This window comes from Pundamilia nyererei, unplaced genomic scaffold (genome assembly GCF_000239375.1).
Source record: "Pundamilia nyererei isolate P.nyererei 1_Seehausen unplaced genomic scaffold, PunNye1.0 scaffold00232, whole genome shotgun sequence".
In the NCBI taxonomy this organism is placed as follows: Eukaryota; Metazoa; Chordata; class Actinopteri; order Cichliformes; family Cichlidae; genus Pundamilia; species Pundamilia nyererei.
Window position 1 is genome coordinate 744,656 of NW_005187633.1, and position 17,443 is coordinate 762,098.

Genomic DNA, 17,443 nt, shown 5'->3' on the forward strand with positions numbered 1-17,443 from the left:
CACACACACACACACACACACACACATATATGTGTGAGTAAAATATGTAATATATTCCCTCATGCTACCAGTACTGACCAGTACTGACATCCATCCATCCTCTTCCACTTAACATTGTCAGGGTTGCAGGAGGGCTGGAGCCTATCCCAGCTATCATAGGGCGAGAGGCAGGGTACACCCTGGACAGGTCAACCAGTACTGACACTGACCCCTTAAATTAGCTTAAATGCTTTGAGTATTTTAAGCTCTTCTTAACCTTGCTCCCTCTGGCACACATTGTAAGGCCATGCAAAGCTGCTTCTAATGTGGTGCACACTTTGTGAAAACCTGAACAAAAACACACTCCCATACAGAGGAGTGTCAGTATTAAGAGTGAGCTTCCTTTCCACAGCCACTGAGGTTATGCCTACGTCTCCACATCAAGATCACCACAGCTTAACACAAACCAAATACAGAAACATCTCTTTGTCAGGTTTAATTAAATCCTGTGATTTATGATAGTACCACTCAATTGATTTTTACTTAGGACATACATTTTTAGCGCACCTTCCCTTCTGCAGCATAAAAGCAGCTTTGTCCTCCAAAGCTTCACTGTTGTTTGTAGCGACAGGCTTTGCTTCATATTCTTTGCCATGTGTCTGTTTTGTGGACCGTGTGGACAGAGTTTCACAGGCTACTTGTTTTCCATCCTAGAGAATTGGATATAAGGATGCAGAGAGCACAGAACGAATATCCAGATTAAAACCTAAAAACCTTTGTGTATGGAATTGACATGCTCTCCCTGTAAATAGGTTTCCGTCCACAGTCCAAAGATAATCATGGTTAGGTGTGGTCATTCTAAACTGGCTGTAGTGTGGAGAAAAAAATGGTTTCCTAAAAAAATAAAATGTAGCATTAAGGGTGAAATCTTTCACAAAATAAAGGATGTGCAAAGATTCTTTGAATGGCAGAGATGTAGCACAGAGCCATGGCTCAACGTCTCACAGTGAAGCCATTTATAATTCTCAACTTGTTTGATCTGCTGCTCACAACAAACAAACACAAGCAGAATTTGTAGACTTTTAACTGTATTTTCATAAACTTTACAGCTTTTCCTACTGATAAAAACCTCCCTTATGGCCGTTCATTAAACAATAAATATATGACAGAAAAGTTTCTTTTTTCACCTTCTGCTATAGAAATTTTAGTTTTTTCTTTTCAGTTTTTCTTTCTTTGTCACAGCAGCTTTTTCTTCATCATGTAGAAAAATAGTTTAATATATTAATATTATATAATTATATATTATGTATAAATGTATGTAAATATCCTTTACAGTGACACAAAGGGGAGTGTCACTGCTCCGGCCCACTAATATCAAAGTGTGCTGCATGTGGCCCGCCGTGTAAAATGAGTTTGACAACCCTGCCTTAAACTGTGGCAGCGTCAGCTCCAGTGGAGCTATTGTGTTATCAGTCTTTTTGTTGAAAAACTGGGGGTTGCTGGGTTTAATGTTGTCAAACGTATTATTCACACACTGTTGTGGTGCAGGTCTATTTTTAGTCACGAATGTGGGTTAAACGCTCCCGCTTACATGGTGACGACGGTGCACTATGGCACTGTGCGATAAAAAAAGCATTGAAGCAAAAAAATGTGAAGATTTTTTATAATTCTTTTTCAAATTACTTGGTGAATGGTTGCAGCCCTATTCTGAATTATTTTAATTTCTTTAAGGGGGAGGTATATGGTGTCAGTTCTCCATTCCAAGAGAGAAGAACTTCTCAGTCAGCATGTTCTCTTACTGGCTGGTTGTAAAAGGCAGTGTGTGTTCATATCAGCATTCTCTGGTGTCACTAACCACAGTTCTCATAGATAGCCAATCACAGTCCCTCCCCTTATTCATCTCGCAGACTCCAGCAGGGAGCCTGCGCTTTTTTACCCAACCGGCAGGTTCAGCCAGAGGGTAAGGGTTGAGGAGTCGCTCATTTTTCTCTCCCTGTTCGTAAGCCACACTAGCTGTGCCCACTTGTCTGTCAATGGCCTTTATTTCTCTGAGCTTTCTATGTATGTTAACATGCAGAGAAGCCGACTCAAAGTTTAATCACGCAGAAAATGGAAAAAGGCTCCCCCGCAACTGATGCCCATGTAGCTAACTGATGACCACACCTCCACACATACATGTAATGAGGGGTGTAATGCATCTATGTTTATACGTCCCATCTGTCTGCAGGTGGTCACACTGCCTCTTAGAAGCAGCCATGAGTTTCAAATAGGTAGCAGGGCTAAATTGTTGTGGCTGCCTCTCTTCAGTGTGTAATCGCCCAGCCATCACAAATGCACCAAAGTATTTTTCCTCTAGATGTATGTTGAAGTGTGCTGTACCGCCTGGTGAAGGCTAAGGCACATTAATTCTGTGCTTCAGTAGCCCTCACCTGATGCGAACACCTTGTTTCAGTTATTAAGTGTTTGATACAGAATATTACACTGTGGTTGTTATATAGGGAACTGTTGTTGTGTAGAATGCTGCTTCCATAGTTTAAGTCACAACAACAGACTGAACTATGTAAGAGTAAAACGTTATAATTCAATACAATGTGCTGAAAAAGTAAAATTACTTAAACATTTATTACTTGATGTATGTATAACATACATAATCTATCTAAGTAGGCGGTAGGTGAAGTGTCTTGCCCAAGGACACAAGAGAGTCCGCGCCGGGGCTCGAACCAGCAACCTTCCGGTTACAAGGCGAACTGCCAACTCTTTGAGCCACGACCGCCTTATGTTATGCTAACTTAGCTGTGTAGCTAGCGATCAAGTAGCACATCATTATATACCAGCTAGTCCAACTTCAGTAACCCTACAAACGTCACTGCTGTTTAGTTTTCTGTCCTCATTTATGTTGGAAGTGACAGCAGAGCTGTACGTTTGAATTTTTTCTCTCAGGGCTTTCTGTTGCTCTGCCTCCCGTCTTTGGAACTCCCTTCCTCCTGAGATAAGAAACATCACTTCCTTCCCTCTTTTTAAGACTCAAAACTCACCTATTCACAATAGCCTATTTCACGGAAACTTTTCCATCCTGCTACTTTAATTTATTTTATTTATTTGCTCAATGTTTTATCCTTTTTTTTGTAAATTGTTATGTTTGTTGTTGTGATCGCTTGTGTACAGTGTCCTTGAGTGTTTTGAAAGGCGCTTTCTTAAATAAAATGTATTATTATTGTTATTATTATTATTATCATTATCATTATTATTATTATTAATCACTGCAGCAAACCCTCCTGGCACCGGGTTGCAAGTTCTTCTCACCTCGGCTTCTCTTTACAATATTTCAGCCTACATTCCTACTACCAGGTATCCAACTATATCTCCTCCTAACCCAGTTCTTTTTCCTCCTTCCGTCAGAGCAGCTCCAAGCAGCACATGGCCAAGTTTTTTAGCCCAGGACCCCTCTTTTCAAACTAATATTGCTCAGTTTTCGCTGGCCTCTTCACCTCCCTCTGCAATTCCTCTTCCCAGCCCACCAGCTCCAAAACCTTCCCCAGTATCTGCTCACCTTCGCCAACAAATCGTTGCTGGTAAATATATAGATCTAGCTGACGTCATTCTACTACCACTCAACCAGCCCACTCCACCCAGGTTGATCGACAGCCACGACGGTCCCATCATCAGGTGCGGCCCCATCTCGGGCAAAGGAGCTCACTGCGCTTGAGTTTGCTTTCGCCTTTTCACTATACAGAGGTGTTCTCTGCACCGCTTTCCCCTTCCAAACACAAGAGCTCGATACGTACTTGACTATAATACTTGATCTCACCCTATGATTCGGCGGCACCGGCTTTAACTAGTACCACATCCAGTTCGCTTCTCATGCAGCAGTTTGCTTACAACAGTTTGATCAGGACACATTCAGGGGCAGTCTCAACCAGGAACTCTGGTCACATCTTCGCTGCCCGTTTTTGTCTTTCCTGCAAGATATGCGGTGCTCCTGTATCATCCTGTATCGTTTGAGCCCAAAATAATTCACAGCCCATAAGCCGCACATCCGCTCTTAACCGCTTGGCCCCAATATGTACACCAGAAATTTCAAAACACACAGAATCCATTCCTAGTATGCCTTTGCCACAAGGTACAGATAGGAAGGGCAGACCCGTCATGCATCCAGGAGGCCGCACCATTTGCAATAATTTCAACGATTCTGGTTGCCTCAGGTGTTAGTGCCGCTATCTCCACTCCTGCTCCTGTTACAACGGCGGCAATTCCCGCTCAGCATGCCCCCCAAGCAATGACTAGCTTTACCCGTTTCGACACGCATTCAGAATCCAAGATCAAAAGAAGCCTTAAAAAATCACCCTAACCCAGACTTCGTCAACTTTTTATTCAAAGGTTTTTCAGAAGGTTTCCACTCAGGCATTGTCACCCAGCCATCAGTTTCTTGTACCTGTAGAAACCTCCAGTTGACAGCCAAAGAAGTTAGGGAGGGTTTCATGATTGGACCCTTTTCTAAACCGCCTTTTCCCCTCTTTTGCATCAGCCCACTTGACATCACAACAGAAATTATTCAGGCAAAAAGCGCAAAATCGTTGAGTTATCTGTGCTTCATGGTAGTCATATTGCGTGCATAAATAGCCTTGTTCCCAGCGATGATTATTCTCTTAAATACTCTACAGTGAACCATGCCATTTCCCTTGTTAAGATCTCTGGCAGAGGTGCATGGCTTTTAAAATGCCTGCCAATTCACCCTGACTTCAGGTGCCTGTTCGGAGTCAAGTGGAGGGATGTCTATTATTTCGCCGTCAGGCTAACCTTTGGTTGCAAAAGCAGCCCCAAGCTGTTTGACTCACTCTCTGAAGCTCTATGTTAGTTCCTTTTCTACAACCATAAGCTGCCATTTTTAGTTCATCTTCTTGACAATTTCCTAGTCATATCCCCTTCCATGTCACCGCCAGCTCATGAGTCTTCTCCGAACTTGGCGTTCCAATTTCAGAAAAAAAGAGGGCCTATTGAAAAACTCTTGAAAACTCTTGAAAATCACTTTTGTCCTTCAAAACTTTCTCCTCGTTGCCACATGTTCCAAATGACAGCTAGCCTCCCTTACTTAAACTTTGCACTATGGATAATTCCTCAAGACCGCTCTTTTATCTCTCACTTGCTTTCACTTGCAGCATCTAAACCATCACTCCGCAGCACTATCACGCTAGAAAACTCTTCCAAAGCCAAACTGCGACTCTGGCAACTTCTCCTTGCTAACTGCACTGGCATTTCTTTCTTTTATGACATTCAGCTTTACACAGATGCTGCCCCTTCTGCCAGCTTTGGGGGTTATTATGGCAGAAGATGGTTCACTTCAGCATGGCCTCCTGAGTTCTGCCACTATATCCAGGAATGGTTCCTGCTTTCCTCAGCTGTTTTCGAAATCTACCCAGTGGTCATCTCGGCCTTACTGTGGGGCCACAAATGGTCAAAAAGATCCATCCTCATTCACTCAGACAACCTCACTGTAGCTCACATAATCAACAAAGGCCAAAGCAATTCCCCTTCCATCATGCCCCTCATGCATCTGCTCATGCATGGCTGTCAGTCACCCACCAGCCTTGGGCTCTTATGCAGAGGCAGCTCTGACACTAGTTCTCCATTTTCAGCCACAAAATGCGTGATCTAAACCCTAGCATCACAGAGCTCATCGACCTCTCCCAAGAAGCTATAATCAATAGTCTTGCCGCAAGCAACTTGGAACATGTTCCGTTTCTTCCACAATCACTTCAATCTTCCCTTCCCGTTATTTGACATTGCAATCACGTCTAGGTTTGTATCTTTTGCATTCCGATTTCTGGGTGGCATCAATTTCTTTGCCAAAACACTCACAGGTTCGCCTTGCTTGACCATTTCATCGCCTCAGCTATCGCTACTCATCCAAGGTCTCAAACGGCAGACACCCTCTGCAACCCCACGGGTGCAACTCAATTCAATTACACTATAAAAATGCAGTCGAATTGAACATATGAGTCTTATAAGTTACAAATGAAATGAAATTCTCAGCTGTTGGTAACAATCTATCCAATCCACAGATGCAATGAAATCAAAACATGGATGTCCATGGGTTAAGTTATGAGAAATGACATAGGGAAATAGTCTTTAACATGCTTACTGAAATATATTTAATACTTTGTGTTGGTGGGGACAGCTTCAAGATACGTGAAGAAACTTTGCATGCATCAGGTGTGGTTGTGGCCCAATTTTCAACTGTTCTGATAATTCTTTATACTCCTCTGTCTAAAATCTTGCGGGGGGCATCTAATTGTGGTTTATGGTGAAATGATGATCTTTCCACTTCCAGATTATGGCCCCAACAGTGCTCACAGGAGCCAGTGGCATCAGTAGTTTTTGCAACAATAAGGTTATGAAGGTCTTGAGAGAGCTCATTGTTTTTACCCATCATGAGATGTTTCTTGTGTGACATGTTGGTAATGACACGTTTTTATTGGCCATCAGTTGGGACTGAACCAGCTGATATTAATTTGCATGACTGCTTTCTAATTACTGATAGATTTCTGCTGGTGTCATGACTGTCCATACCTTTTTGCACCTTGCCTTCTTCATGTGTTCAATAGTTTTCCCCTGTTTTATTTCTTATTAATACACAAAACTTATGGACATCTATGGTTAGATTTCTGTGCATGTGCGATTTGGATTTTTTGTTACCGAAATCTGGTAATAATGTCAATAGCACCTGTTATGGGCTGGTGATTTGTTACACAAGACACACACATTGTGCTGAACAGACAACATTATTACAATTTATTCTGTCTGATATTCTCATATCATGTAAGTACAAGTATCTAGAGATTTCGACAAAATAGACCACCTGAAAATCAGCAAAAAAATTGTTCAGCGTAGTATGACTAGTTATAACTTGTGTAGACATGCTGCCACACAGTAGAATGATGTATGTAAGACAACTGCATTAATGCATTATTCCAAGTATCTATATGTATTATCTGTGGTTTGGTTATATGAGCGAATTTTGCAAAAAAATGGAGATAGAAAGTTCAAAATTCTTCCTTAAATAATTTCCAACCCAGGCTGGTCTTTAACTCATACTGTAAATATATAAGAGCATGCACAAGTGCCTGTTTTCTTGATCCTCCTTTATCAAGTGGCTTTGTGTGTCAGACCACTGGCTCATCTCCAGCAGATTGTCTCAACGAACATCTGCTTTATGTGCAAATGTTTTAACCTGCTCTCTGCCAGCTTCACAGGGAAACCATCTGGAGCATTGGAAGCAATGAAATGAAAATCAGTGCTTGTCTCTCTGTCCTTACCAAGTTGGAAGTGCATTGTACATTGGCACTATAAAAATGCAATTGAATTGAACAAAGTAATAGTAAAATGCCCAAATATAAATAGTCAAGAGTACAGCTAAATATAAATACCCCAAATTGTATAATTTGGAATAACCTTGTAATTTGTAAGTAAACGGTGAGTGTGATGGAAGATCAGATTAAATCACCAGGGAATTCCATACAAGGGTCCAGTAATTATAAGAGCTGGTCTCTCAAGATTGGTAATTGGGTTTACCCTGATGAACTACGGAAGAATGTAATCTTATCTGCTGGATGGAATGCTTCCCAGTTCTATGTAGAAAGGTTGTGTATGTGTGTGGACAGCTGCTTGGTCTCTACAATTATCATGGTTTTGGTGCATTTTTATTGATGGTGCTAAATTCTCTCTTGTAGCATTGTTAGTGGTATTTTATCTGCATGTTACATGCACATCTCCCATAAACACTGCTGTTTAATGATTAATGCTCAACATTTATTTTATAGCCATCTCTTTTCTGTGTGTGCTCAGCTAATTTACTGGACCCTCCTTCATAATTATCTGAAAATGAAATAATATTTTGGAGTAAATTAGATGGATGTTTCCAAGAAAGGCCTATGCTGTTTGTTAATTGTAATAAGAGGAATTTGTTAACAAGTGTCTGTTTGGTGGATTCAAGTTTGACTAAAATAAAATGGGAAATTTAACTTGGATTAAACCAAAAGAACTTCCTATTTTTTCACTATTCTGGTTGTAAATCCTTGTAACCCGTTTTAGTCCTGGTTTTCAGTACACAGTGAACATCATGTATCAGTTAGTAAGTTTCTGTTCACATACGCACGTTGGTTGGAAAGATATTCATGAATATGAGCTTCAGTAACTTATAAGAAATTAAGTACAAATACGAGCAGTGCCTATTTCTTATTGTAGTAGACAATTAGTTTTTTATTCTAAAACAATAGTGACTTTTAATCAGTTGTATCACCAAAATCATTTCAAATAACTTCATTTGGTTATACTTCAACAAGCAATTTGATAAATGGTTATATTTTCTAGATCAAAGACTTGGCTGACAAGGTAATTTAAATGAAAATGAACCATCCCTGGAAATGCATTAAGCATTTTGACCAAGCAACACAGACAAACTAATCATGAGAAATACTCGAAAGCAGAATGTGATGTATAAAAGTTTATATGTGGGATTTGTGGCTAATGTTTTCTCTCTGTAGGCAAAGAACCTAATTGTAGTGAGACCAGTTTAGTTTCTTGTAGGTTAAAATTTAAAGTTCTTTTCTAGTTCCAAATTGTTCAATTATTTTAGTTATTTTAGCAGAACAACCTTCTTCATCTCCTTCTTTTTGTTTGCAATCCCTGCAGCCATCGAAACACAGAGCACCAGTTCTGAGGAACTTGTCCCCAGCCCACCATCCCCACCACCCCCTCCTAGGGTGTACAAGCCCTGCTTCGTCTGCCAGGACAAATCCTCTGGATACCACTATGGTGTCAGTGCCTGCGAGGGCTGCAAGGTAGGACTCTTGTACTTTGTCACACAAAGTAATGAGCTTTTTTGTTTCTCTGCCATGCTGAGACCAGGGTTGTTTTTGCTGAAGAGGATTACACACAATTGCCTTTGTTTTTGCCTTTTGAGAACCTTGTGATGGATTTTTTGTTTCTTAATTGTTAACTTTTAAACCTATTTTTTCCATTGTGGGTGCCATGTTGCCTCGTAAGTAACAGCAAGACTGAGAGACAATGATACAGTGCTATGAAAAGAAAGTATTTGCCCCCTTCCTATTTTTTTTTTATTAAAATATTTATTTTCTCTTTTCTTTGTGCACATTTGTTTCAGATCATCAAACAAAGTTTCATGATAGACAAAGATAACCTGAGTAAATAAAAAATGCAATGATTTTTTTGTTAAGTGAAAAAAACTACCCAGGACTACCTGGCCCTATGTGAAAAAGCAATGGTCCCTTAAGTGATTGTGCCACTCTTGGCAGCACGAACTGCAGTCAAGCATTTGCAGTCACTGGACATTGTTTTATTTCTGCCACATTTGAGGGTTTTCAATACAACTTGTTTAAGGTCATGTCTAGGCAACTCCAAAGCCTTTAAGAGGTGGATTCGCTGGTGTGATGTGTTCATGCTCCTGCTGTATAACCCAAGCACGCGTAAGTCTTTGAGGAGTTTCTGGTAGAGAGCAGAATTCATGGTTCCATCACTTATGGCTAGTTGTTTAGGCCCTGTCCCAAATCATCATGCTACCACCACCATGTTTGACTCTTAGTGTAATGTTCTTTTATGATATGCTGTGGTCATTTTATTCCTGATAGAATGGGATTCAAACTTTCAAAAAGCTGCTGTTGTCTTTTCAGTCCACAGACAATTTTCCCAAACGTCTTAGAGATTATCAAGATTTTTTTTCTTGATTCAAATGTGCGACAGCAATGGTTTTCACCTTGGAATTCTGTCAATATCCCAGTCTCTTTCTTCTTGCTGAATCGTGAACGATGACTGTGACTGCTTAACTGAGACTGAGGCCCTTGGATGTTGTTTTGGTTCTTTTGTGAGCTCCTGGAGGAGCTGTTGATTTGCTATTTGAGCTCTTTGTTTTTAGGACAACGACTCCTGGGAAGATTCAACACTATTCCACATTTTCTCCATTGTCAGATAATAACTATCGTGCTGGTTCGCTCGAATCCCCAAACCTAAATGGCATTCCAGATGTCAGTGACTTTGTTTCTCCTCTGTTCTTTCGTTTCTTTAGATCATAGCGGGATGTGTTTTGCTTTTTGTGCTTTTTGAGGGAACCACCTGACTTTGTCAGAATGTATTCCTTGATTCAACAGGTCAGGCCTGGGTGTTTCCAAATTATGGTCGCGTCCAAATTCATGGGCTGCTTCCTCCTGAGGACGCATTTGTAGACCGATTACGTCACAGCGACGCGCCGAAGGCTGTCCAAATTCGTAGACTCCTCCGAATGCAGCCGACAAATGCATCCTTCATTTCCCCGAATTTGAAGGATGGGTCGGGTGTGTCCTTTGTGGCCCACCATATCCCAGAATTCATAGCGCGGCCCAGACAAAAAAAAGTTTCCGGCAATGGCGGCCGCTACTAAGTTTTAAAATTACTCTTACTAATCTTTCTGGGTCACAAAATAAACTTTTAGCATATTTTCAGGTGAGAAAGTAGCTGTGTAAACATCAAATATCTGCTCGGTTTATCAAGATATCGCATATTTGCAAAAGTGTGCCGACGTTTTCGGAGACGTCTGTTACCCACCAGCTCGATAGCTAGCCGGGAGCTCGAGGGTCACTGATGCGGCCGAGAACGGCACAACCCCCAGCACATCATTTTCAGATCACCGCAGACTTTTGCTACTCAGGTTAAACGTAATATATAATTCACTTAGACAACCTAAAATGTTATTGTTGGGCTTTTTATGCACTCCATACTGTACAGTAACGCCACTGTTTTGCACATGTCTCACTCTGTATATTTTATTTTATATATTTTATTTATTGTTTACTCTATTTAATTTGTAAAATATGTGTACACACACACACACACACACACACACACACACACACACGTAAAAAAATATTTAGTATGCACATCCAGAAATGCATATACTATTATATATTGTACATATATTTATTAGTTTCAGATGTAGCCATTCTTGTATTTTGCTTGTTTACATTATTGTATTTCGCACAACTCTGTTGCTTGTGAAGCTCGCACACAAGAATTTCACTCACATGTGCTGTACCAATGTACCTGCACATGTGATGTGACAATAAAAGTGATTTTATTTTATTTTATTTTATTTTTCAGTGTTTTATTTGTTCGTGAGTAAATTGGTTTGGCTGAGATTAAAGTTATTAGATTAGATTAGATAAAATAAAACGTTATTAATACATTGGGTGGGTTCCTCCTTGGTTTTCACACAGCTGACTAAACTTCAAATAGACTACTGATTAAACAGAAGTATGAGATGCTCGAGAATTTACTCCAGTGCCCTGTTATATTTTAGATAGCACGGAGCAGACGGCCGAGTTTATTAAACTCCACCGAGACAGCGGTGACCCGACCTTCTGAGGATCCGGCCCACGTAGACCGCGAAGGCCGGTTCCTCAGGAGGATGCAGCCCGTGAATTTGGACAGGACCTATGTGGTTAATCAAAGTTAATTTGTGATTTAACAAATGTGTGAAAAAAATAATTTCTGTAGTGTATAGATTTTTAGTTTTGTTTATGTTGGTTTTCAAAGCCTTAAACGCCATGAAGTAATTTTTTATATATCTGCAGGAATAAAAAGATGTTAAGTGAGAAAATCTGATTGTTTTCCTAATTTGAGTCTGCCACTCCTTCGTTACACAAGTGTGTTCGTGCCCCGTCTCTGTCTGCCACTGTTGAGGTGTTCTACTTTTAGAAACTCCTCCCAACATCGGCTCTGGCAGCAGTTGTCTGTCTTCTGACACTTTCATATCTGTTGCTAGGCAACTGCTCACACCTGCATGCAGATAGACACGTATACAAACAATATTCAGTAGGCCTGTGTGGAGTTTGGTGTGCTTCTTTAACGTTTTTAATGGATTGGTGTACAGTACTGTTAGTAGGAGCAGTAACAGAGTAATATAATAAGATTTTCTGAGGAATCCACATGTATTTGTTGAACGTGGGCTGTACTATTTCTTGTCAAGTTCTGCAGTTTTCCTTTCCATGCAGTCCAACTACGTGATGACCTCTCCCCCTCCTCTCTTTGTAACTGAAGCAGTGGTATGAGAAGGATTTTTGGACTTAGAGAGGCGGTGATCCAACATGTCCTCATCCCAATGTGTAACATACCGACGACTGTGAGAAATCGTCGGTTACGCGCTGGGAATGATAATGCTCTGGGTCAAACTAAGTGCTGTGTAGGCTCCTATTACATCTATGTCTCATCATAAAGATCTGTCATGACCTCTGACCTTCTTGCTGTGACCTTGATTTAAGGAAAGCTCACATTAAGTGCGGCATCACACAAAAAGTATGGAAAACAAGAAGAAACAAAAGAAAAGAAAATCAGGAATGGAGCATATCCTTTTTCACAGTGTTACTAACTCTGATGTTAAAGATGTTAAAATCATGGCCGCATGTTTTGGGGGGGTTTTGTATTCTATTTGTTACAATGAATCTTTCTGTCTCAGTGACAAAAGCTTTTTTCCCTGCAGTGCATGGGGAAAGCCCCCTCTTATAGGCTGGTGCAACCAAGCATGCAGTACAGCTGCAGGCTTCAGGCCAACAAAGAAGACGTTTTACTGCTCAGTGAATGTGCCAGTTAGAGCCACAGATACAGTCAAAAGCAGACAGTGGGAGATTCTGTGTGTAGGCCCGGTGGAGAAATGTTTGAGTAAACTTTTAAAAGTCTTCTATGAAATCTGGGAAACAGACACTATCTCTACTTTTAAGATTGGGCTTCAAACTTTTCTTTCATATAGTTAGTGCTGGATCAGGTGACCCTGAATCCTCCCTTAGCTATGCTGCAATAGACTTAGGCTGCTGGGCACTTCCCATAATCCACTGAGTATTTCTTCGCACACCTTTTTCATTCACCATGTATTGTGTATACACTAGTGGTGCAACGGATCATGGTTGATCCGATATCCGAACCAATATCGGATCAACTCCACGGTTCGGCACGCACGTGATCCGAAGAAAAAGAAAAAAAAGTATCTGTATGGTGGCGTGGTGGGTCTGTCAAGCGATAGCTATGGTCAGCGCTAGAGGTCCAAGTGGAGGAGCAGAGGAGTTTGCGGCATTTAAGCAGCCCTTTGGTGCCCAGTCCGACCGGGCTAAAGCTATTACAGAAGCTACTGGGTGTTTAGCTGCAGATGGGAGGCCGTATTCTGTTGTGAAAAACAAGGGGTTTAAACTATGATGAACGTGCTTGAGCCACGCTATGATATCTCGTTGCGCGTCCGCTTCAGTGACAAGATCGTTCCAAGCATGTATGAGCAGGAGAAGTTTAAAGTTATGGCTGAACTGTCCTAGGCATCTTCTGTTGCCCAACTACGACCTCCAGGGCAACGGAAAGCCACGTGACCGTGACCGCTCGTTATATCACAGCGGAGTGGTAGATACAAAGCCCTGCACTGCCCTATAGATTACATTAGATTAGATGAAACTTTATTCATCCCTCGCGTGGGTTCCTCCAGGAAATTCAGTTTCCAGTAGCACAGCACCGACAGAAGTTACAGAATGTGAGCAGAAATATACCACATATGCATTTATAAATACAGAGAATACAAAAGGGATAAATAGAATAAATAGGAATAAGAATACAAGGGAACGGCACATTTCAAGTATTGTGAGTCTATTACACCGTTGGATATTAACAAAAACTATTGCACAGTGAAGAGGCACTACAGCTACTTGTTCCCCCTCCTTTGTCCCTGTTTCCCCTCCCTCTCCCCTCCAGAGAGGAGTTAAACAGTTTGATGGCGTGTGGGACATTTTAAGTCTGCTGGTCCTTGACTTTGGGCGAAGCAACCTGTCACTGAACAGACTCCTCTTGTTGATGGCCGTGTGCAGAGGATGCAGAGGCTGCCCAACATGGTCCATAATGTCCATATTGCACCTTAATTTGTTTTTATATAAGTGTGTGGAATGAGTCTTCAGTTGAATGTTTTTTAATAGGCAAAAAAATACTTAAATAAGTAAATGGCGAGTTGAAATTTTGTCTTTTTTTTCTATTTTTAAGGATCTGAAAATTGATCCGATCCGTGACTTAAAACCGTGATCTGATCCGAACCGTGAGATTTTTGATCCGTTGCACCGCTAGTATACACCATTCTGAATTTATTTACTTGATCTTATTAATCGCTGACCCTCTTCCACAGTGTGTGTTTGGCCTTGTCTTCCTACCCTCACTCGAAAATTGGTTGGGCCAGATGGCCACCCATCCCTGAGGCTGGTTCTCCTGGAAATTTTTTCCTGTTAAAAGAGAGTTTTTCCTTCCCATTGTCACCAGGTGCTTACACAAAGGGAGTCTTTTGACTGTTGGGGTTTCTCTCTGTTGCTGTAGGGTCTTTACAATATAAAACCCATTGAGGCAACTTTCCTTTTGATTTTGGTGCTATGTAAATAAAGTTGAATTGTGTTGAAATTGTCACAACAGCCCTGTACATGCTCTCCTTCTCCTTTCTCCTTCCAAAGATTACAAAGTATATTTTAGGTGAATTGATTTTTGTTATAATTATTATTATTATTAGTTGTAGTAGTAGTAGTAGTGTTGTTATTGCATTCTGTTTTTGCTTTGCTCCTACTAAATTTCTTACAGTTAAAGTCTAAATTGTGGACATTTACTTTTTAACCCTTTGTGAAACACTAAAGGTAACAACAGAGTATTAATCCATTTTAGTGTGAATAGCTGGTCCAGGTTACTCTAGTCCATTAAAATGAACAGAGGCCTGGGGCCGATTGGCCAGGCCCCTAACTTTAACCCAGTTATTACCAGGTGCCCCGATCTAGGGGGGAGCTACAGAAACAGGTGTGGGTGATAGATACTGGGCTTGCAAGGCTACTCAGGTTCCCGGCTTTTATTAGAGCAGGCTGGGTAGACACCTGGGAGAGAGAGATAATTAGAACTGGGCGAGTCCCCTCACCCATCCATTGGCTCTATTAACTCTGCATTACCTGCTGGGTAATACTCATAGGGTCAGATTAGGGTTAGTTCAAAACAAGAGCCGATCTAGACTTGCTGCATTGGGGTGCTTGTCCCACCAGATCAGACACCACATTTCTTAATGTTGTCTGTGATCTTCCTCTTTTCCTCTTACCTGGCAGCTCCATATTCAACATCATTTTCTAACACATCCACCGTCCCTTCTCCACACATGTCCAAACCATCTCAGCCATGCAGGAAAAAGATCCAGTATTAAAACCTGAAGCAGCTTAGGTCCTCAGCTAAGACAATATCTTCATTTGACACCTGTTCACTGTTGATGTCATGTATGTGCACATGTTTCAGTGTTACTCTCAGACTAATGTTCAGTGGACAGAAAAGGTTGTTGGTGCAGGATAGGCTGCACACCCATCTCTAAGGTTTATAGAGATTGGTCAGAAAAAGGAAAATATGCAGTGAGTAGCAGTTTTCTGGGCGGAAATGACTTGTGCATGCCAGAGGTCAGAGGGGAATGCACTGTTTATTAAAACAAATGGTTGCAAATGTCCTTGGTGATATTGGTAACATGAGATGGTACAAGCAGTCCATTAAAGTCACGCATGTAGTCCAGTTCAATCAGGAAGTCCATAGCTACAGTTGCAAGGTTTGCTGTGTCTCTAAGCACAGTGTGGTAGAAACAGTAGGAGGCAACTACACAAGGAGAACAGGAAGAACAGGGCAGGAACGATCTTCATGTTATATGTTAGAACTTCTGATGTCTAGATTTTTAATCATACTGATTATTTCGTAGTTTACGTAACTGCAAGTTATAGTTTGAGAATATTTCTAATAACAGGTGTCAGTTAATTCGTTGTTAAAACTTTTACACTACATTTTAACTCCAGAACAATGAACATGTGTGGGAAAACAACGTTAATAGATGGTGGTTGTCCTTCTTGCAGTGTGTGATTGTGTTATAACTGAGTCAGTGTGTTGCTCTGTCATGGCAGGGCTACTGTGTTAGCAGAGCTGATTTGAATTGTTAAAATCGGGTGCAGGCATATGGGCTTCCAGAAGCACATGCATATGCAAAAGATGACAATGTCTTCTGCATTGACCCAAAGTCACATTCAGTCACTCCTTACACTCCCTGCTGAGAAGGGACATGTCCTTCTGAAACTGAAGGTAAATATCTACAACTTTCCAAGAGTGTTAAAGTGCTGACTGTCAGTTTTCCTTTACATGCAAACCCTTATGTTTAGAAATGTGAGCCCTTTTATTTATAATCAAGTACCACGTCCTTTTCATGGAACAAGAATCTTTAAGGGATGGTCACAGAAAAGGAAATAGGTGCAACACATGTTGTAATTACCGTGTCACATAGGAAAACAACAGTTTCTGTTGAAGTAGTTAAAGAACTATTTATATATGAAGAGAATATTTAGCGTTTTCAAAAGTAGAATGGGAGGCAGAGCTCTAAGCTATCAGCCCCCTCTGCTGTAGAGCAATCTCATAGTTTAGATTTGGGAGAAAGACACCCTCTCTACTTTAGAGGCATTAAACCTTCAGGTGATCCTGAACCATCCCTTAGTGGTGGGTGCTTTTATTCTGTCTCTATTTAATATGTTTAACTTTTTTATATTTTCATACAGTGTTGAGTTAGCAAAATGTTGTTCTTTGCACACTCAGTGTAGTAAAACAGTTCTTCCACCCTTTCCTACTCAGTTTTCCCTAATGTTCCTTGGAATGCTCTTGAAGTTCTGCCTGAGGTGGGAGTTAAAGATCTCACGAACTGGGGCCTCTGTCAGGCGCCCTCAGCTCACCTTCACAATACATTTACTGAAGGTTTGCCAGGTCTGTCCAGCATCCTCCGCTGCCACCTGATCCAACTTATCACCAGGTGGTGATCAGGTGATAGCTCGGCTCGTCTCTTCACCTGAGTGTCCAGAACATACGGCTGCAGATCAGATGAAACAATTACACAGTTGTGGACCTGGGTGTCCTGGTGGCACATGCATTTATGGAGAGTCTCATGATTTAACATAGTCTTCATTGTGGATATTAGTTCAAATTTTATTAATATTAATAATATATAGTTATTAATATTAGTTCAAATGTCAAATATGTATTTTTCATGAAATGTTATCTTGACTTTCATTGTATTAATTGTAAGAATCAAAGCCTAGATAAATAAATCCTAAGACACAAATATGACCAGCAAACACAACAGTTAAATCAGACCGGATGTATTCTCAGTTCGCCATAAAGAAAGATGGGTTGAACTTGTAAATGCGTCATGAGTGCTGACAGGTGTTTGGGGATGAAGGTCAAGGTAACTTTATTTATACCCAAAGGCAAGGTAAATTTGCTTTACAGAAAAATTACAGCATTTGGCATCCCTTTAAAAACACACATACCTAGTAAATATATAAAGCTCACTGTGGCACATATATAGTAATTTTAATATTTCGAATCAAAAACAGTTCTTATTTAATTCAGTGACAGCAAC

General features: G+C 40.8%; 1 protein-coding gene across 1 annotated transcript in view; it reads left to right on the forward strand.

Moving 5' to 3' along the window:
- The window catches only part of LOC102207930 (retinoic acid receptor beta), a 123,924-nt gene that overhangs the window by 6,441 nt on the left and 100,040 nt on the right, over nt 1-17,443 (forward strand). The window contains exon 2 of the mRNA XM_005748881.1: nt 8,668-8,816. Coding sequence (XP_005748938.1) covers nt 8,668-8,816 — 149 coding nt within the window. The remainder of the gene's footprint in view (nt 1-8,667; nt 8,817-17,443) is intronic.